The sequence below is a fragment of the Populus euphratica genome, unplaced genomic scaffold (assembly GCF_000495115.2).
Source record: "Populus euphratica unplaced genomic scaffold, PopEup_1.0 scaffold227.1, whole genome shotgun sequence".
NCBI classification, from domain to species: Eukaryota; Viridiplantae; Streptophyta; class Magnoliopsida; order Malpighiales; family Salicaceae; genus Populus; species Populus euphratica.
Window position 1 is genome coordinate 134029 of NW_011500104.1, and position 20603 is coordinate 154631.

The window sequence follows — 20603 nt, forward strand, 5'->3', positions numbered from 1 at the left end:
TACAATGCAACGGACTAGTTGATTTAAGGACAAACCCACCGAAATAAAGAACTGTAGCAGCTCCAAATGCTTAGACAATTTTCTAACGTGTCCAGAAGAAACTGGAGAGGGAGACTTCGATCAATTTCGGTTGCTTGCCTTATGAAAAGTAGAAACAAATATTATCGTAAACTATTTTTCCATATGAAATTTGTCAATGAACTACATAGGACTGTAGAGGAAATCCATAATTTCTAGAGATACTAATCTCATGTGCTGGTTGCGCATAACTTCCAAATCGAAGAGAGAAAGGACCGTAATTATTGGAAACAACTAACACATGTATCCAATTGAAAAGAAAAGAAAAATGTAACTACACATGGCACTGGAAACTCTGCAGAGATACAAGCTCTCCAGTGCTCGTGCAATAGACAATTCATCGAAGGAAGAATTGATGTTTTTCAGGCACTCGAGTTTTTTTCGCTTTCCTTGAGTGCGGTATGAAACGTAGAATGGGTCAGAAGCACAATAGAAAGCTTGCATAAGTGAACAAACTCCACAACGCTTCATACACAACAACACCCGACTTTTCATGGCATTGAGTACAGTATAATGTTCAAATTCTGCTAAATAAAATATACACAAGGGACCTGGCTAGATCATTTTTTACACCTTAAAAGCAGTACGTCATTCTAGTAGTTTTAAGAGATGGAACTAGCTGCGGTGAACCTGATCCACGAAAGAATAAGAACGAGCATACGAGTACGCATAGATGGATCTTAATGATATATCAGCTCTCTGAAAGGACTTCTAACCTAACAAAACTGTTCAAAGGCTTGTCAGAGTCAGATACTCAAGTTGGTGACTCGGCTAGAAGAAGGGTATGCCACCAGCCACATGCTACAGTTTTAGGGACACAGCCATCGATGGTAAGTTGAGAAGGAATGTTGCGGTCAATCACATCACCCAAGCCAAGCTGTTTCACAAACCCAGATGTCGAAAAAATCAATTATGTTCTTAAATTTGCAAACATTGCAGCTATATGTACACCACTACACTGGAACATAATAACGTTAACCTGAGTTCCCTATCAATTATAGTGCATGGTAAACATTGTAAACAACAACAGAGGCTTATTTAGCTTGATACGAATCACAGTAATGAAATTAAAATCCAATGCCATTCCAGATGCTCGCCAAATAAGATGATTGATTGGGATTAAGCATGAGTACCTGGCCATACTTGTTCCATCCCCAGCAGAATACTTTTCCATCGTCTTCAAGAAACAAAAGCAAAAAGTCACCCTTCATGGTTTACGTGAAATACATGTCCAAACATAATTCTAAGAGCATGCATATGGCTCGCAAGTTAAAACATGTTATAGGAATAATCATCAGAATAGTGAAGTAATTATTAATTTGTTTTTAAAATATGCTACGTTTGACATTAGAAATTATCCTTTCCACCAATTTAACTTGATTAACACAAAATGACAGTATTTTTTACCTACGCCAACAGTTACGCCTTCTCATTCACCACTGACAATCTTTCAACTGGTCTGGTTCTTGATTAGTTATTTTGTTAGGTTTTACAAAACAAAGTAATATCATCTTTGCATAAATTCGAGGCTAAAAACCCTCATTCAAATTGGCTATATTTTTATACCTTTCAGAGGTGTCCTTTTATTCATCCATGTAGCACTCACATTGGTGGTTATATAATTTTGATAATCTTTCAGACTTCGTTTCACCCAATCAAAACACCAACACTCAGTTTGTTGCCAACAAGATCAAAGGAGATGATTTGAGATTGAAAATTAACTCAAATAATATGCACACACAAAATTAAGTAGTTTGTCTGATATTCAGTGGAAATTAATGGAATGACATAATTGTTACCGAACGAAGAGATATGGAGGACTAAAAATAGTCCACAAACCTGCGATTATAGCACTGTGGCGAGCCCCACAAGAAACTGTTTTCGCATGTATATTTTCCAAGCTTGGAGCTTCCAAGAGTCTGGGGAGAGTCTGATGTACAAATTCAATAGATTGTGAAGTTAACCACAGATAATTCTTCAAGAACGGAACATATGTTAATATTGCAGATATGATTGAGATATAAGGAGTCCAGTGAACAGTGATGATGATTCAGATATAGCGCAGTGGTAGCAGTAGCAGTAGCAGTGCATGGATCTTTCTATGCCCAAAATGAAATCTCGAAACTCTAATAGTCTAGTCACCTTTCCAAGTGTTCTACTGGCAAAGAAGAGTAACTCTTCAAGAACAAAACATTTTGTTAACATAGCAGCTTTGATCGAGGTAATTAGTTGTGAACAGTGATAATGATTCAGATATAGCGCAGTGGTAGCAGTAGCAGTGCTTAGATCTTTCTGAGCCCGAACTGAAACTTTGAAAGTCTAGCCACCTTTCCCAGTGTTCTATTGGCAATGAAGAGTAATTAATGATTTTTTATTTTGAAACTACATTCTTTCCGTGTTCTGTTGATGATAAATGCATTTGGATTTTTGAGATCTTATAATGCACATTTTATCATACCAAAATACCAGTCCTTCCATTTACTATCCTGCAATCAAGGGAAAAAGAACTTAAGCGATACAGTCATATTTGTAATGTACCTCTGCCTGGTCACCACCAGTTCCCAACTGTCCAAACTGATTCCCACCAAATGAGTAGACAACGCCATCAGCAGAAACACAAACAGTATGCCACAACCCTGCGGCAACTGCCTCTATCCTAATGCCCAGCAAAGAAGATACACAAGTTGGGCTTAACTCATCATCAGTGCTTCCTTGACCACACTTGAAAAAACAATAACAATAGACTTTAGTCCTTTTACCATGACAAGCCAAAACAAGCTGCAGTAAAATTAATCACAAGAAAAACACAAATATGTAAGAGCTAAAAAAAGAAATAGAGTATGTGGATGGGAATCTCACATCAGTTAAGAATAAGAAGTTTGAGGTGCTTATATATAAGATGAACCCGAAACCAATTAGTCTAGGCTTTTGGGTTAAAGTGTTGTTAAACCTTGTGTGTCAGCGCTCAGGCATGCAGGCCCAGGTAACTCCCCAGCAAAGATAATCCCTTGTGGAGTGGAAGTCAATTTCAACATCTACATTGATTTTTAATGTGCAGAAACGCTATAGGATTTAATACTTAAAGATTGGAGAGAAAAAAACTAGTAATTTAGATCCAGTACAGCTTTGCCATCAACTACACTATTTTTAATTAACTGAGAAAGATTGGACGTGCATCCTCTCTTTCCTTTGGTGGCACTTTTCGCATAATCATGGCAACTTTACACACTTTTTCTACAGTTTCTCTTAAGGGACATGTCCAACGCAATTAAAAAAATTGCGGCAGTAACAAATATAGGCCAATTCTCACCATCAAAGCACTTTTTCGTGGCTAAAATGTTAGAAAGTAAGTCATTCAAATGAGGTTTGACAGTCAAATAACAGACACAAAATTTAATAGTTGAGGGGTTAAAACAGATCCAGAGGAGTTCAGCCAATCGAGACATACACGAATGAAAGACGAGCAACTAAGAATTCAAAGTTTTACAAATATCTTTTACTGGTGATGATTCTATGCAAGAACCAAATTCAAATAAACAGTCAGATTAGGAACCATCATATTGACTGAGACGCATTGCTAAGCAACATATGATGAAAGAAAACGTGCAATTCTCTAATGAAACCGAAAGGACAAGCTCACACACAACACAAGAAATTTACTTTAGGAAAATAGAAAACCCCAGGAGAGACTCATTGACTGCCAAAAATTTACTAGACCAGATTACCTGTCCATAAAGTCCCCAGCCAAAAGTAAGTAGTGCTCCAGCATCTGTAATAGATTTGAAACCAAAAGTATGAATTGGTCATGTGAAGGTCTTTGAATACAGAATAAAATGGGGGAAAATAAAGGGAAAACAGGCATGTATTAACTATGCCAGTCAAACCATGCCATAGACAGTTTGCAGTCTAGGTCGTAAATCTTGTTGCTGTACTTACTGATACAAGTATATCAAGTACACGGCTCTAATGCTCCTGAACTATGTTACTTGAGCTTATATATATTGAATAACAGATTCAAGAAAGCATTAAAATAATCAAAAAAGAACATCACCATACTATAGTACCTGTGATTACTGCACTGTGTCGACCTCCACAAGCAATCCCCTTAACATGACTTCCAGGAACTCTAAAACTCTGTCCCTCTGAAGTCATGCCCCCTCGAGAAAGCACTACAGCTCTATCTTTTCCGTAAGCAGAGTCAATGCAAGGTATGGGATGAGGAGAGGACACCATACGTATCCGGGAGCCCAAACCAAGCTGCCCTTCGCCACCATAGCCCCAACCCCACACCTGTCCTATATCTGAAACTTCGGGAAAATTAGGATACATCAAGTGTCTTGCTTAGTTGCTTTACATAAAAGTCTTCCATAGCTTCAAGCTTCATACTGCCTATCAATTTGTTACCATGATCTCGTTGCAGAGAGAACTACACATCAAAATACAGGGTCAGCACAGTACTATTCCAGGACAGGACTTACCTGACAATGCTAAAGTGTGGCGCCCGCCAGCAGCAACAGTGGCAACCCTTACTCCCGGGTTAAGCGTTACTAGGCATGGCAATGCTGAGAGTGTTTCGTCTCCGGCAGATGAGCTTTCGGCTGCTTGTTTTGCTGATGATATTCTCCGCCTCTTCGTACTTTCATCTCCACTTCCTCTACCATCAACCCCAGACAAGGTTCCACTTCCACTGCTAGACCTCGAACCTTGCGAGCGAGGGCTGACTGCAAGAGAGCACCATTCACAAGTTAGCCTGCAGAAAGATAAATTACTTTGTGCACAGTTTTTGGAAAGGGAGCTAGCTGGAAATTGCCTTGTTCTGTAAAAAACAGATTCTGTCTTTCAAACGCATCCTTTGCTGATCCTCCCGCCCCCGATGGATCTCCAAAGACTTTCCCTGAGGGAATACATTCTTTCCATCCCCATGTATAGACTTCTCCAGTGTCTGTGCTTGAGGAAAAAAAAAAAGAAGAAGCTTAATTAGTTTTTAGGCAGAGTAATATGATACATGATCAATTATCAATCAAAGAAAGAGTTCAACACTGCCCTTGCATATACAGTTATTTACCTGTAGCTGCTACACAATGCGCCCAACCAGCAGCAGCTTTTACAATGGAAGCCTCAGTTGGGAGAGGGAAAGCCTCGGGAGTTTCCTTAACAAGAAAAATAGAAAAAAAATTGTTTGTTAGTTCTACAAAGTGTAAAATTAACCAACACATATGGAATGAAGTTGAAGTGTTTTATGGTGCAGCACTACCCCATGCTTCCCGGATGTGACATAGCTTTGACCTAGATCATCTGTTGAACCCCATGTAATGAGCTTTCCAGACTCTGATTAAACAACAACCATGAGTAAAACACCACTATTTTCTAAATTAGAAAAATCAGTTGACCGTAACAATTGAATCATGCTTTTATTAGCTTTGAAGGGAAGCGATAAATAGTAGCCTTTTCTCAAACTCCAATTAAGAGGAAAGCAAGAAGGGGTTAGACAGAAATGGCAATTGAATGCAAATTGCAGTAAGCTGACAGTGTAAAGTCTAATCGGTATAAAAATGTTTAAATAAAAAAGGTGGGAAAAAGACTTGTCTTGCATACAAGAAAAACTAAATTCCCTTTCCTTAAATGTGAAAAGTAACACTGTTGCATTGAAAACTGAAATTTTAAGAAAAACAATGAACACGAAATTAAATTTCAGAAGCAAATTAATTTCAACTTGAAATTGTATAAAAATAATTTTAGTTCGGCTCATTTTAACAAAATGAGAGAAGTTAAACAGAAAAATACAAACAAAATAAACTATTAAAAAACGAAAAAAAGAAAAGGAAAGAAGCAGGAATCAGGATTTGTACCAAGCAAAGTGAAAAAACCTCACTTGACAAAGTTCATTATCCCTATTTTAGCCAAACTAAACTCAGCTTTCTTTTCCCAGGAACCAAAACAGCATTAAAACAAACAATAAAACAATCTTACTTTCTTCCCTTTTCCCACATTTTCTCAGCAACCAAACAGAACTAAAATAAAATGTAATAAAAAATCCACAACACTCTAATTTTACCGACAAGATAATAACCAAGATAAGTCAAACACATTCCCATTCCCTGGTCTAACCTCTCAACTCCACACAGAAATAAAATAAAACTAAAGAGACAAAGAAAAGTCACCAGAAATGGCCATGGCGAAACCGCAACCGCCACCACAAACATCCTTCCACGCGTACACCGTCGACCTGACAGCAAGCGGAGACAAAATCGGCGACCTTTGCGGCAAAGCACCCGGTAAATAACCCCACATAAAAACCAATCTCTCATTGTTCACCTCCATTTTCACTGCTCCTTCCTTTCCCTCCCCGTTCATTTTTTATATAAGAAAAGAGAAGGCAACACAGATGAAAGCACCAAAAAAATAATCAATACCTGCTACTGTTTTTTTATATTTTCTTTTTTATTATTTATTGGGAGAAAGTTTTTTGAGCTTTTTTGTCTGTCCTGTGTATTTGAGAGTTTGTTCGGTGAGCAATGGAGAGGGTGGTAATAGTGGTAGCCATAAAATAGGGCGTATCATTTACAAGAAAATAGAAGATACCACGTAGGATGCTCACGTGGTCACTATGACACGTGGCTTCATGTTATCCGCTAGATTGCTCATTAAATTCTGGCCAGGAGTTCTCGGAAGTTTCTGGAAGGTCCGGACTCTGAGAGGGGGAAAAAAAAAAAACTCAAAGATGGCGTGCAGGGGTTGATCCGAGTGACACGTGCTTCCTTTCTATACGAAGTCCAATCATTACTGTGTCACGTGTCGGGTTATGAGCGCGGGATGTTTGTGAAAGGGCCGTGCCACGTCATTTTTAGGTCGGTTGATGCAATGATTGGTTGTTTTTTTTGCTGGTATATACATGTGGAAGGCATTATTATTTTTTTTTGGTAAATATAGGTGAATTATTTAATTAGTGCAAGAAGTAAAGTCTAGCTTAATATCGCGTTTATATATAGGCTTCTGGCAGCTTCTTATCATCAATCTATTTATTTGAGCTTTAATTAAAGTCATATGCTATTTTTGAAAAAATAAAAAGGGAGCAAGCTTTCCTAAGTTATTTTAAAAAAGTGAAATTCGAACAGGGTTGACAAGAAATAAGGAACACGTATCTAGTTTATTTGAGGAACATTCACGTAGGTTCTATAAAATGAGAGACAGAACCTTGTTCCGCATTTAGCACGGTAGGGATCCAGTGTGATTATATAAGTAACCGAACAGACACCCTTGCGAGAGAAGTGTGTTTTTTCCTCTTCAATTCTACCTTTTGCATGACACCAACACCAAATCGTACAGATGAGACCAAGATATGAGATATGAGAATGACACAATAAAATAACTTGATTTGATGCATGAACTTGTAAAAAAATAGCTCCAATAATGAGTTTAATATAAATTTATAAAAAAACAAATAAAAATTAAAAAAAACTAGAGTTGATTAAATTAATTTGTCAAATTTGAAATTCATATTATAAAAATAAAATAACCTTGTAAAAAAAAGTCAAAATAAACCATGTTTAATTTATAATATAAAATTAAAAAAACTTGAATTAATCAAGTTAATCTGCTAAATATCCCACGAGGCTGGCTGTCTTTAGAAATTCTAATACTCATGCCAACTGAGTTCATAAAATTCAGATTTATTCTAAAGTTGTGTAAAGAGTAAAAACTAGATAGCTAAAGGGATACAGTAAACTAAACTACCCCATTATAATTATATTGAAACAAAAAAAAAAATTAACGGATACACACAGCCAAGCCTTGTTACAAGCTTATTTCCAGGTGCATTACTCGTTAAATTTATTAAGAACATGTGCTTACTAATGCGTTAATGATCATGTTGTAGTGAGAGTATAGTTGAATAATTTTTTAGAACCTTTTCGAGAATTTTAATATCTTCACAACAATAAGTGATATCTTTTAATCAAAACAAATCAAATGCTATTTAAACAATTTAAGTGTTCAAGTTTTTTTCTTTTCTTCTTTTTTTTTTCAGGAAAAAGCTGGTAGTATGAAAAAAAAATTAGGTACAGTAAGTGACAATTTGTTTGTGCGATCCAATTATATTTTTTATTTTTTAGGTTGTTTTAATATATTAATATTAAAAATAATTTTAAAAAATAAAAAAAATTATATTATTTTAATATTTTTAAAAATAAACACTTTAAAAATATCACTAAGTACTATCAAGTAACCACAAATTCATAGCACTTTCTTTTTCTTTTTCTTTTTCCTGGCGAAAGTATCACCGCTAATGTTTTAGTGCACAATGGATTTGGTCCGTTTAGAATTTTATTAATAATTACGATTTAAAATATTTTTTACTTTTAAAAATTATTTTTTATATTGAAATATTAAAATGATTTGATAATATAAAAATATATTTTAAAAAAATTAAAATCCGAGGAAGGGCTCAAAGGCATTGTGGTTCCATGTGTACACACTATTTCGGGCTGTATTTTTCTGGTGACTAGGAGCTCCATGCCATGACCCAAGAAAGTGTACACTGCAATAAGAGTCGAGATGTATTTTGTTGGGAGTACTAACACTGCTGTTTCTGACTGGATTATTCCATGCAAAGGGCTAAAATATATGTTGTTTTTTTAATAACTATAAATATATGAATCAACTTAAATATATAACTCGACAAATATTATATGATACATATAGTGTTCGTCGGCAGGAGTTCGGATGCTTTGGAGCCACAAGCTCTATCTCGTTTTGTTTGATAGGGAAAAGAAGGCACTTCGTTTTCACCAGCCGATAGCTTTTCAAGATGCGCACGTCATCCAATCACTTGGATATTTTCCTGCCTAAATCCTGGCAGCTACTGGTCGGGAGAGTATCGAGCTGGTGAAGAGAATCTTTCAGTCCCGTCCTCTATTTTCTCTTCCGAGATTTATTTTGGCGAGGAATGGAGAGGGGCACTCGTCCCGTTGATTGATCGATCTGTAGAGGGACTTCCGAAGTTCCACGTCTTTTTTCATCATTTCAAATTGAAAGGATACTTTATCTGTATATTGTTTTTTTCTATACTCTCCCGCTCTCAATTAATGAAGCAAACAATTGAAAAGACGCATTAATTGGTGACATCTAGTAAATTAAATAAGGCCTAACGAGTTTGTAATTACAGTTAAATCAGTCGACTGATTCAAAAATAATAAACAAAAACACAAAACTATTATAGCAAGGGCTCGAGGATATTTATGAAAGCGATCTCTGGACACTTGTCTAAAAATTTGAGCGGTATTTAATAGCTGAATCACAAGTAATAGTTTTTTTTCTTTTTAAAGCTTTCATGTAGATCTTACATAAATAAATTTTTTACTGGGCCTAATCTATCCTAGTACCCCGTGAATATATTTATTAGATTATTTATGTAATTTGTTTGTAATATAGGAGGAAGTTTTTATCTGGTTATAAAAAACTTATGCTTAACAAATCATAATTATTCATTATTAAAAATCCAACTATATTATTAATACTTGTAAAATATATTTAAAAAAAAAGTTCATAGATTATATTTTTATGTGAAATAATTGACCACTTTATACAATTGGATCAACCAATTGATCTAGAGTATCAACAACAATACTATAAGTTAAATTGTTCTATTTTAAAAGAATGATTTATTTAAATATTTCTATTTTTAAGTATGAAAATATAAATTATTATATCACTAATTTTTTTAAAAAATTATTATTCTACCAAATAATTTTTTTAATATGATGTGCTATTTTTTTTAAATATCCCTATATTATTAGACGACGTTGTACGGTCATGCAATCCATGGAGTCCTTGCTGGGTGGATGAACATCGTGTGTTGCAAAACTTCCCACCTTTTCTTTAGGGCCCAGAATGTCACCCTGTTGGGCCTCCAAATATAGAACCACCACTCAATAATGGGCCACACGATCAGTTATCCAAAATAGCTACAACCCTTTCAAGACCAACCACCCGATCTTGGTGCCTCCAAATTATCGATGAAGCTTTTCTAGCCTCAAGATTGCTTAGCATAAACCCACAAGTGAGCCCATCAAATGATTAAAGAATAGACACGTGTTTACTTTGATTACCTGGGAGGGAGCCCCTGACTACGTGGAGGCTCTATCACCATTGTGGTTTCTGGTTTGCCGTGAAGATGGAAAGTTTCGTCATCTTGACCTCCCTTCCCTTTCCTTTAATTTCAATTTATCCTCCTTCCCTTCCTGTTCATGCTAGTAATTACTTGCATAGGAGAAGAAGTCAGATCGAAATGCTGTTTTTCATCTGTCTGTAAGCCTGCTGATGCATTGACATGGATTATACGAGCTCCTAAATGAAAAGGATGGAGTTCTACAAATGATGCAAGCTTAGCTCCAGGGCCTTTTTACCTTCAAACATGAACACACAAAATAAAGGAAGAGGATGACTTAATTATTGGAATTCCCAGGAACCTGAGGCAGACATGTCGCAAAGAAGCAAATGGACCCATCACTGAGCTTGAAAAGATCACGAGCTTGATGACCCCGTCAAATGATTGTAACCCAGCAGTTAAGAGGACATCAACTACCAACACGTGTGAGTGTTTCCCTGCATCAGTAATTTGGGGTTCGTTACATGCCATGATTGGACCTCTGTCTCCAACCACAGGATCATTCGCATCAAATGATTGTAAGACAGACACGTATTATTTGAGAACCCTGATACGATTCATGTGGGATACCATGCTCGATGGTATATGAGGCTCAGATATAGAGGTCCAGAGGACTGCTTCGATTCGTGGTTTCACAGATCTGCACGCAATAGACCACTGAACGTATAAATGGCTCAGAAGCTTTTACTCTTAACTCTTCTGATAACCATAGGCCTAACGTGTTCGCTAGTTTTTTCATGGAATTACTTGGTAGGGATAGTTTATTTTCGGGATTTAAAAATGTTTTTAAAAAATTATTTTATATTTATTTTAAATTAATATATTTTTAAGGATTTCAAAATATTTTCATATTAAAAATAATATTTAAAAAATAAAAAAATCATTAATATCTCTTTTAACACAAAAAATTATATAAAAACAAACACAACAACACTTACAAATAAATAATTATTACTATACATATCCCATGCAAGAGGAAAATGTTACTAAAGACTGTTCACGACGTGCCTGAGCTTGTGGGGTAGCAAAATCAGGTCTTCTGTTGCCGGGGAAATGACTCGTGCCTTTGTACAAGTCGGAATTCTTGGTTATTTCCTTACATTCCTACTAATGCTAATTAAATCCTTAAATTAATTGTCACTTTCCAATATACTTGGTATGTGTTTGGTTTGAGGGTATGATAGTTTTTTTAAAAGATATAATCCTTTTAAAATATAAACCATGCTTTATAAAAACAAAAATATATATTTTTTTATGTAAATCCTATAAAAAAAATCAACCACATCTCCAATCTAAACAGGCCCCTTAAACAGTGCGTGCATCAATTTTTTATCCCATAAATATCACTATTGCCTAACACATTAATTTTTGGGCGAGTTAAATTGGCATTTGGCACATGAGCAGCAATTCCCTCTGTGTAAATGGGGTAAACTGACTACGTGGAGGCTCTATCACCATTGTGGTTTTGGGTTTTCCGTGAAGATGGAAAGTTTTGTCACCTTAACCTCCCTTCCTTTTCCTTTAATGTCAATTTATCCTCCTTCCCTTCCCGTTCATGTTAGTAATTATTTGCAAAGGAGAAGAAGCCGGATCGAAATGCTGTTTTTCATCTGTCTGTAAGCTTCCTGATGCATTGACATGGATTATTTGAGCTCCTAAATGAATTAGATGGAGTGCTACAAATGATGCAAGCTTAGCTCCAGGGCTAGATAAACCAGCTTTGTGCTGCATAATAGTGGGGAATGTAATATTTGTACATTTTAGAGAGATGGCAATATATATTTTCGACCATTTAAACGCCAAAGGAAAAACAGTTTTCTCTAGCAAGGGATCGGGATTTTTGTGAGATTAAACTCAAGTTTTTTCTAAAAAAATAAATAAAGCCACCTTCTTTAATTCTTTGATTTGGAACTGAAGCTTTTCATTTAATTAATTTACCAATGGGCCTCGTTGTTGTTTTCAGCATAGTCTAGGTTCAATTGTGCTCAAAAGGGGTGGCATTAAAGGATAGAAACTTGATCTTTCATGTGGAAATTAAATCGATACAATCTAGATATAAAGGCATTGTAGAGAATTAACCATTGTTGTGCAGCACTAAATCGAGACATTTGCCATTGTTGTTTCCATGTGTTAAAATTTTATTCTCCCGGTACATGTTGGCCATCGCACTTGCTAGACAAATGATGCAAATTAGCATGCAAAGCAAAATAGACAAATGATGCAAATTAGCATGCAAAGTTAAAAAAAAAAAATGGTAAATTAACTTAGAGATTTTATTTTTTTGGGTGAAATAACGTATTTTTAAATGTTATTAGCTATTGTTCAGGTTAGCGTGACCAAATCTTTTATTAGTTATAAATCTACTTCAATAATCTATAAATATATTTTCTAAACTATCTACATAATCTATAAAAGAGATGTTCATTTAATTATGATAAATTTGTATTTAACTATTTAAAATCACTCATTATCACAAACCTAATTATATTATTGACACTCATAAAATATATTTGAAAAAAAAATTATAAAATTATATTTTATATATGAAACAATTGATTATTTTATACAATTGTATTTCAACCGATTGATAAAAATAATTGACAATAATGTAATATATTAAGTTATTATATTTTAAAAGTAGAACATATTTAAATGTCACTATTTTTAAATACAACAGGATAAAAATATCTATATCACCAAAAAATTTTCAAAAAATACTATTATGTAAAAACTTTTAACTTAATTTGCATTTAAACATGATCACGATCAAAGGCCTTTTTATGGCCTGATCACGATCTTCTCCAAGAAAAACCTAGAAATTCATCTCCTTGCTATGTTTTTAAGCATTCAGATTATCCTTGCAACACGAAATTTAAGATAGTCGAGTTTCTGTATAGAGTTTTGAGGTTTGGGTAAAACAATGAGTCTGAATCTTGTGTTCCAGCTTCTGCAGCTGGCTTTATTTCGTCGAAGTCCTCTATCTTGTGCCAATATAATATTTGAACCCAAATCTGTAATGGTAGTCGATAAATTATTTATCGGATGCTGATATGGATGCAAATCCAATGATCCAACATATCATCACGGGTCTTCTCTTTTGTAAATATTTAGTAAAAACTGTTTATGAATGTCTTTTTAAGAAGAACATGACAGAGTCACTACTAACTGGAAGAAAAAATTGACTGTCACTTGTTCATTTTCCTCTCAGAAATCTCACCATTAGATACTGTTCTCAATTTAGTACTTATTATTTCTCAAGAATAATAGAACTAGTATAACATTGTTCCGGGCCGAGAGAAGAAAAGGTACCAGGGACCGGAAGCCTGCCATGATGGAGATAACAATTTTCTTTTTCTGTATCTTTACTTTTACTGACGATCAACCAACTACTGCTTTCAAAACAGGAACAGAAAACGTGGTTTTTCAGAGTAAGTTTTCCAGAACAAGACCAATTCCTACTCGGGATAGATTTAGACAAAATGGGCAAGCTTAAGGATTTTAGTTAAGGACGTTAAATGCCAGCACTGGACTACTCGAAGGGGAGAGAAGAACAAATTGTAAAAACAAAACCAACAGGCATTTTCTAGCAAAACCAACAATAACTACTAACACTTTCGATCATATTCCCATACAGGATGGCAGGACGAAACTTAGAATGTCAGTCACTCTATCACCAGATCACATTTCATAGAGGGTGACAGAATTACAATTAGCATGCAACTATCTATATCTAAAACCGCCTCCGCAGACGCCTGCCATTGGGATTTGCTGATTCTTCTGGAGCCCCATCAGTCGCTAAATCAAGCCCAAGCATGCTGCTGCCACTCCTCTTCCTACCAGACAGAAGACTCGTGTTCTCATCTCCTGAAGCAAATGTCTTCAGCAACTCACATAACATTGAAGGACAGCTCTCCTCTAAGTGCCGGAACCCTTCTGACTGCATTACCTCTGCAAAACAGAAACAATCAGGTTCAAATTCTCAGCAAAAAATAGAAATGTGCAGAAGAGAAACCAATATGATAAAATGATCGACTTCATTCCTGCTTCATGGGCAAATGCACTCAAGTTAGAATGCAAAAAATTAATAGCGAAGGGTGCCTCTCTTTTTAATGGTATATTGTTCTATGTGGTGTTATTTTATAAGAAAAAAAGACTGGATTATAAGAAAAATTATGAGCCATCAAATCAAACAACAATGTGGAAGTTATTGGTGGATTCTACCAATCTGGTGGCTTATAATTTTACACATTCTTCTTGCCTTTTCTTGCGAAGTAGCATATTCTGCTGTTTTCAACGCCAGAACTGCCATGAGCATACACTTCAAACCATGGCAAAATTTTGGTCTAGCATTCTGTCTGGGTTTTCCACACTCAGTCATGCAAAAACAAATTTCTCCGGAACAATCATGTTCTAATGCCTCTCCCTAGGCATTAAAAACGAAAGATTCAAAAAATGGCAGATATGGATAGTAGCAGTACACCTGATCCTAAAAAGAAAAGAAAAGAAAAAAACAGAATTCGATTCATCTCTATACAGCCATATGATAAATCTCCTATAGTCTCAGATGGCCCTGATAATTTATCTCAAGCATACACTGCATTATATAAAGAAATGCCAAATGATACATGGAACTTCCAGGATTCCTGTCTTACTCTCCACTAATAGCTAGTATTTCAATAAAGCAAATAGAGGGGCTAAAAATATGTCCACAGGAGGAAAACACATACACAGGCATATCAACTAGTAATTGCACCAACACGCTCAGAAATAGAATGCCCTGCTCAGTTTAGACAAAAAGGAGGAAAAAAGAAAGTCCTGCACGTATTAGTTTTCACATCAATGTGTTGCAATGATGTACTTATTGTCAAGATTTAAGCATGATGCAACTAAATATATTTCCATTTCAAGAAGTAACCAGTATAAACACCTACAACTTTGAAGAAACTCTTTATTCTTGGGGTGCTAAGAATCTCAACATTTTTTGGATAAGAATGAGAATCTCGCGTATTTTTATCCAGGTCAAACAATGCAAAACAATAAAACTGATATAACTTGAATTTGCACCGCTCATAACCTACAAACGCACCTCCCAAGTTTGCTGGATTTGCTGCAAATTTCAAACAGATGGCCTTGAGTTGCGTACACTGGTGCTGCTCAGCCAACGCCAGTGTTGTTGCTACTGTCTCGGCACTTAGTTCCTCACACAACTTTGATTCACATAACAATTTCAACCGATCCAAATTGTAAAGGTCGGAGACAGCCAAAAGATGCTGTACCATATTGGTGGATGTGCACATCGATGTTGAACCCGTTATCTCATGTACATCAGGAAGTTTGTCCGTGTATATAAACAGAAGCATTGCCTGAATACACAGAAGAGCCCAATCAAGTCACACCTGCTTCTTTAAAACAAGTGATTATAACAGTGTTGATTTTGCATAAAGAAGAAATTCAACACTAGGAAACGTAATGTGGGTTGAAATGCAACTGTTAGATACGATGAATCTAACAGAAAACAAAAGTTCTCCTTTTTTTAGGAAACATAAAAAAGCATACAAAGAAGGCACTTTTCCTATTCTTTTTCTTCAAATGATGGTGGATAGAAGTTAGAAAATGAAGCTTACCTTGAATATCAAAGGATCAACATCCTTCACTGCTACTTTATCCATTTTAGGATCCCCAACAAGTCCAAAAAACTGAGCTCTGAAAACAGGTGAACGAGCAGCAAGGATCAACTTATGAGCTTTAAATGTTTCATCACCAACCTGGAAAGCTATGTCACAACCAGCTTCAGACTCCAGGAGTTCTTTCAGACCCTGACCCATGTCTGAAGGCGGAACTGAAATGGAGTACTGTTTTGGTCCTTCAAGACGAGTTCTGACAACTCCAACAGTGCAGTTCATGATAAGGCAGTCATCCTTCAGATAATCAGAAGTTTCCAAGGTTGTCCTTCGGAAGAAACGTTTGTAACCCCTGAAATGCATCAACAATGTGTTATGCGAGGAAATATTGTCCCAGCCCCAATACCACCTGATTCCCCCAAAGAAAAGGACAAAGAAGAGACGAGCATGAACTGATTAAATTCCGATGTGACATTTACAGGCACAAAATGCAAACAACCAAATTTTATTAAACATGATGAAAATAAGTCTAACTAGGTTGGCAAAACTACCGATAATACAAGAAACCAACTCAGAGCAACAACATGTGTATATCTCCGAGTTCCCAGTGTCACAGGCAGGGATCAATATGCTGGTTTGAGGAACGCAATACACTGAAGGTACACTAAACTCATCTGCTCACCCAACAATGTACAATAGCAATGGACAAAGTAAAATCCCAAACAACATGCAGGCTAAGATGTTTTCAGTTACGGCATTATATCATTCTTAGTTTTTCTAACCGGGGGGGGGGGGGGGGGGGGGACGTGTAAATGTTCTAGCTATTGAGGAATATAGGGGTTTTTTTTCTTACAAGGATCTTAATTTCCAGAGTATGTTATCATGGATTAATTGGGATCTGTCAAGGAGCACAACAAAAGAGCATTTCAGAGAAATAATCATATGCCACCTGTTTGGAGGACAAAAGGACAAAGACTATACGTAATTGAACATTAGATCTTTTGTTAGTGATATTACCTAAGAATTAAGTCTAGATCTCCCATCAAGATAATAATAATTACATAAATGTGACCTTCTACCCTCACCCAAGACAGTAGTAGTAGCACGATCAGATGCTATTTTCTGTAAGCAGAGCTTCCATTTTACAATAGCAACTGCCATTTACTAACACACATTATCATATTGCTTCAAATACATTACTCCTCTGACTAAAATCCCACATTCCTACACAACAGTCAAACACATAGCAGTATCCCACATTTCTGAATATAAACGTCAACTATGTGAACATGAAATCATACTACAATCTGCCACCAATCAAATTCAACGCGTGTGCTATTTATACTACCAAAAACAAGCTCCTATCGACATGGATGATATCTTTTTTTCTCGTTACATGAATTAACTTTCATGCAAAAAGTCCAAAAATCCCATCTCGACCCACAAACTACGGATGCATTGATGAAAATCCTCTAATACTTAACCATCCACTTAAAACAAAGTTTTCAATAAACCAAAACTATCCAACCAAAACACAAGAAACAGAACTGAACAAAATTGAGGGAAAAAAAACATTACCACATGCTCCCTCTGTATTTCAACGAATAAGGTCCACTCTCCAACGCCCGATCAAAATGACTATGCACTTTATGCTTCCCTTTCCCACTCTGATCCACCAGCGTCAACTCAAACAAAGCCCTAACATCCGTTCCTTCGCTCGCTAATGCAATAAAAACCGACACATACATCGAGCTATCTTCAGGGTTTTTCCCATCTGGGTAAAAATAAACCCCCCAATCATAACCACCTACATTGAAAACATCACTCGGTATGCATTTCCCAGCTCCCATTCCCTTCGCTAATGAATACCCCTTTATCGTAAACTGGTGAGACCCATTCACCGTCTCGTTTATTGACTTCGAACATGACTCCATATCAGTATCTGCCTTGAAATCGTCCATGATTTCATCGAAACATAGAAACCCTAGAGAAAGTTAGTTTTTTATCTATGAATTCGAGTGAAATGAATCAAAAGATAGATAAATATGGAAGAATAGAACTTCAATTGAAGGAATTGCAGGATAAATTCGACGAATTACGGTCTTTTAAAGGTTAGGACAAGCCCTGTAGTTAATTCATGGTGAAATAGGGTTTGGAGAGAAGGAAATGGAGGGATCGTAGAGAGACCGGGGGGTAAATAGGAGGGAATTGATGGAAGCAGACAGGTGAATTTGGCCGGGGAGAAGAGGAGAGGTTATAAAGAGGCCGGTGGAGGCCTGTAAATGATAAAAAGTCGAATATAAAAAAGTGAAAGTTAATTGGATATTGTATGGAGGGAAAGAGAGAGAGAGGCGTGGAGAGTTTTAATTTGTGGTCGATTTTGTATGATTTTGTTTTTGCTGTACGGGTGGGGTGGGGTGGGGTTGGGATTGGGTTCGCGTCTGAACTCTCGAGAGATGTGTCCAAGAGGAATTTAAAAATGTTTTAGTCGGCTGTCTTTATAACGCGCTGTATTTTCAATTAAAAAAATATTAAAAAAATATTTTATTTTTAATATTCATCCATTTAAAAATCCACAATGCTTTTTTTAAATAAAAAACGTTTTAAAAAAAAGTTTTGTGTGTGGGGCGTTGGGCCTTTTTTTATATGGGGACGTTTGGAAAACGCGTGCTGGCCTGGGTAGAAAGCTACAAGAATGTTCTCCGCTTCTTGCCGTTTTTCACTTCTTTTGTCGGAACTACGAATGACGAAGAGAAGCCCAGTTGAGCTGGTCCAGAAGAATGAGTCACCAGCCCGACTTCCATAAGCCCATAATAAGAGCTTGTTTCTCTAGCGAGAAGAATTCGGTAAAATTCAGTTAGGAATATTGTTTAATTATTTTTAAAAATATTGTTTGAAGATCTTTGATGAACTTTGGCGTTCTTCTAGTGGTGGGATGTGTGAAAAATCTTAAATTCTAAACACTGATAGTGAGATCAAAAATTCTGTGCCATCAACGATTTGCATCTTCTTCGTTTGTTTATTAATTTCAAATGGTCCAGATTTATTTGATTTTAAAAAAGAGAGAGACAGATTACGACACCGTCACAGTAAATTCAGAGTTTAAAGGAAGATCGCTCGGGGAGGGGGGAGATCGTGAATGTAGTGCTCAGAGTGAGGCTTAAATTTTGGAGTTCGTGGTGGTAATTATTTTTTTGAAAAAAATAAATTTTTTATTGAGTGGTAATTATTTTTTTGAAAAAAATAAAAATTTTATTGAAATAATATTTTTTTATTTTTAAAAATTTATTTTTGATATTAATAAATTAAAATAATTTAAAGCATAAATATTTTACAATTATAAAAATACAAAATAAAGAAGATAGATAAGAGCCAGAGCTTAAGAGCATTTCCTCCCTGTTAAAACTTTAAATACACACGTGAAGTCTGTACTTCAAAATCGACTAATCACATTAATGGTTAAAAAAACCTTGCTCATTTCATACACTATTAGTTTTTTTTACTATATTTTCTACTTGATATTTTTTATTTTTATTTTAATATTAAATATATTAAAATTTATTTTTTTTTATTTTTTTTAACTTATCTTAATCTTATAATTCAATTTACGAATTTGATAAATTAATACAGGTTAACTCGATTTATTTTTTAACTATTTTACTGTTCAACAACCCAGTTTTCTTTTTCTTTTTCTTTATTTTTATTTCAATCTTGTAATTCAATGTTGGGTTATTTGCAAACCTGGTTTTGTATCTTGTTTTCTTATCACTTTATATGTAGTTATCTCAATTTTATGGAGTTTTTTTAAAAATTTAAACCTTGGATATTGGACCTATTGGGAATAAAGTTTCATATTTTTTTATAAAGTAATCATAATCTCACAATCTAAATTATGGTTTTAATAAGTTAATCCAAATTGACTTGAATTTTATTTTTGCACTTTTTTTCATTGATATTTTTTATTACATTATTAAATATTGAATTGATTGAAAATTGAGTTTTGCATGTATATAATAAATTTATTTTTATGAACCTATCTCAATCTCATGACCCGAGTCACTGATTTAATAAGTTGATTGAGGTATTTTCTTTTCAATTTTATTTCTAACACTAAATTGGTTAGAAATTGACCTTCATGATTTATTTTGATTTACTTTTTATTTTATTATCACAATTTCATGATACATGTTGTATATTTGAGAGGTCAACACTTTTTTTATTTGAAAAATATTATTCAATATATATAATATTTCAATTTTATAATTATTTTTTTAATAAAAATATGTTAACAATGCTAGAATTGTTTTTACATGGAAATAAAAAAGATACTAACTATAACGTTGTGCTTACAAGTAATTTATTTTGTTATATATATTTTTAAAATTCTATTTTCATGGATATATACTCGTACTATGATTTCAGTTATTAATTTAACAGATTAATTAAGGTATTTTTTTTTTCCTGATCTTGTTCATTAACACTGATTTTATTAAGAAATAACTATCATAATTTATTTTAATTTACCTTTTATTATGTTATCATATTTTCATAATACATGTTGCATATTTAAGAGATCAATACAAATTAATTTAATATATTATTATTTTAATATTAAAAAAATTATTTAATATATTACCATATTAATATTTTTTAAAAAAATATTAACCAATACACATGATATTTGAAGTTTATAATTATTTTTTAATAAAAAATATGTTAATAACACTAAAATATCTTTT

General features: G+C 34.7%; 2 protein-coding genes across 4 annotated transcripts; both read right to left on the reverse strand.

The window, feature by feature from the left end:
- Window positions 1-516: 516 nt before the first annotated feature.
- On the reverse strand, window positions 517-6608 carry LOC105109569 (ultraviolet-B receptor UVR8-like). 3 transcript variants are annotated; one of them, XM_011004309.1, is made up of 11 exons: window positions 6240-6608; window positions 5333-5406; window positions 5144-5228; window positions 4889-5020; window positions 4557-4799; window positions 4143-4379; window positions 3804-3847; window positions 2617-2799; window positions 1918-2008; window positions 1212-1255; window positions 517-955 (listed from the first exon to the last, which is right to left on the reverse strand). In XM_011004309.1, exons 1-11 carry the CDS (start codon window positions 6430-6432, stop codon window positions 833-835), a joined length of 1449 nt encoding a protein of 482 aa, XP_011002611.1. In that variant the 5' UTR covers window positions 6433-6608; the 3' UTR covers window positions 517-832. The 3 variants fall into 3 exon arrangements, with proteins under 3 accessions (XP_011002611.1, XP_011002610.1, XP_011002612.1); XM_011004308.1 differs by having other exon boundaries at window positions 4143-4385; XM_011004310.1 differs by lacking the exon at window positions 5333-5406 and having other exon boundaries at window positions 4143-4385; window positions 6240-6485.
- A 7190-nt stretch (window positions 6609-13798) lies between these two features.
- LOC105109570 (BTB/POZ and MATH domain-containing protein 3-like) lies at window positions 13799-18212 on the reverse strand. The gene is made up of 4 exons (XM_011004312.1): window positions 17443-18212; window positions 15868-16216; window positions 15330-15606; window positions 13799-14191 (listed from the first exon to the last, which is right to left on the reverse strand). Exons 1-4 carry the CDS (start codon window positions 17823-17825, stop codon window positions 13974-13976), a joined length of 1227 nt encoding a protein of 408 aa, XP_011002614.1. The 5' UTR covers window positions 17826-18212; the 3' UTR covers window positions 13799-13973.
- Window positions 18213-20603: the final 2391 nt, after the last annotated feature.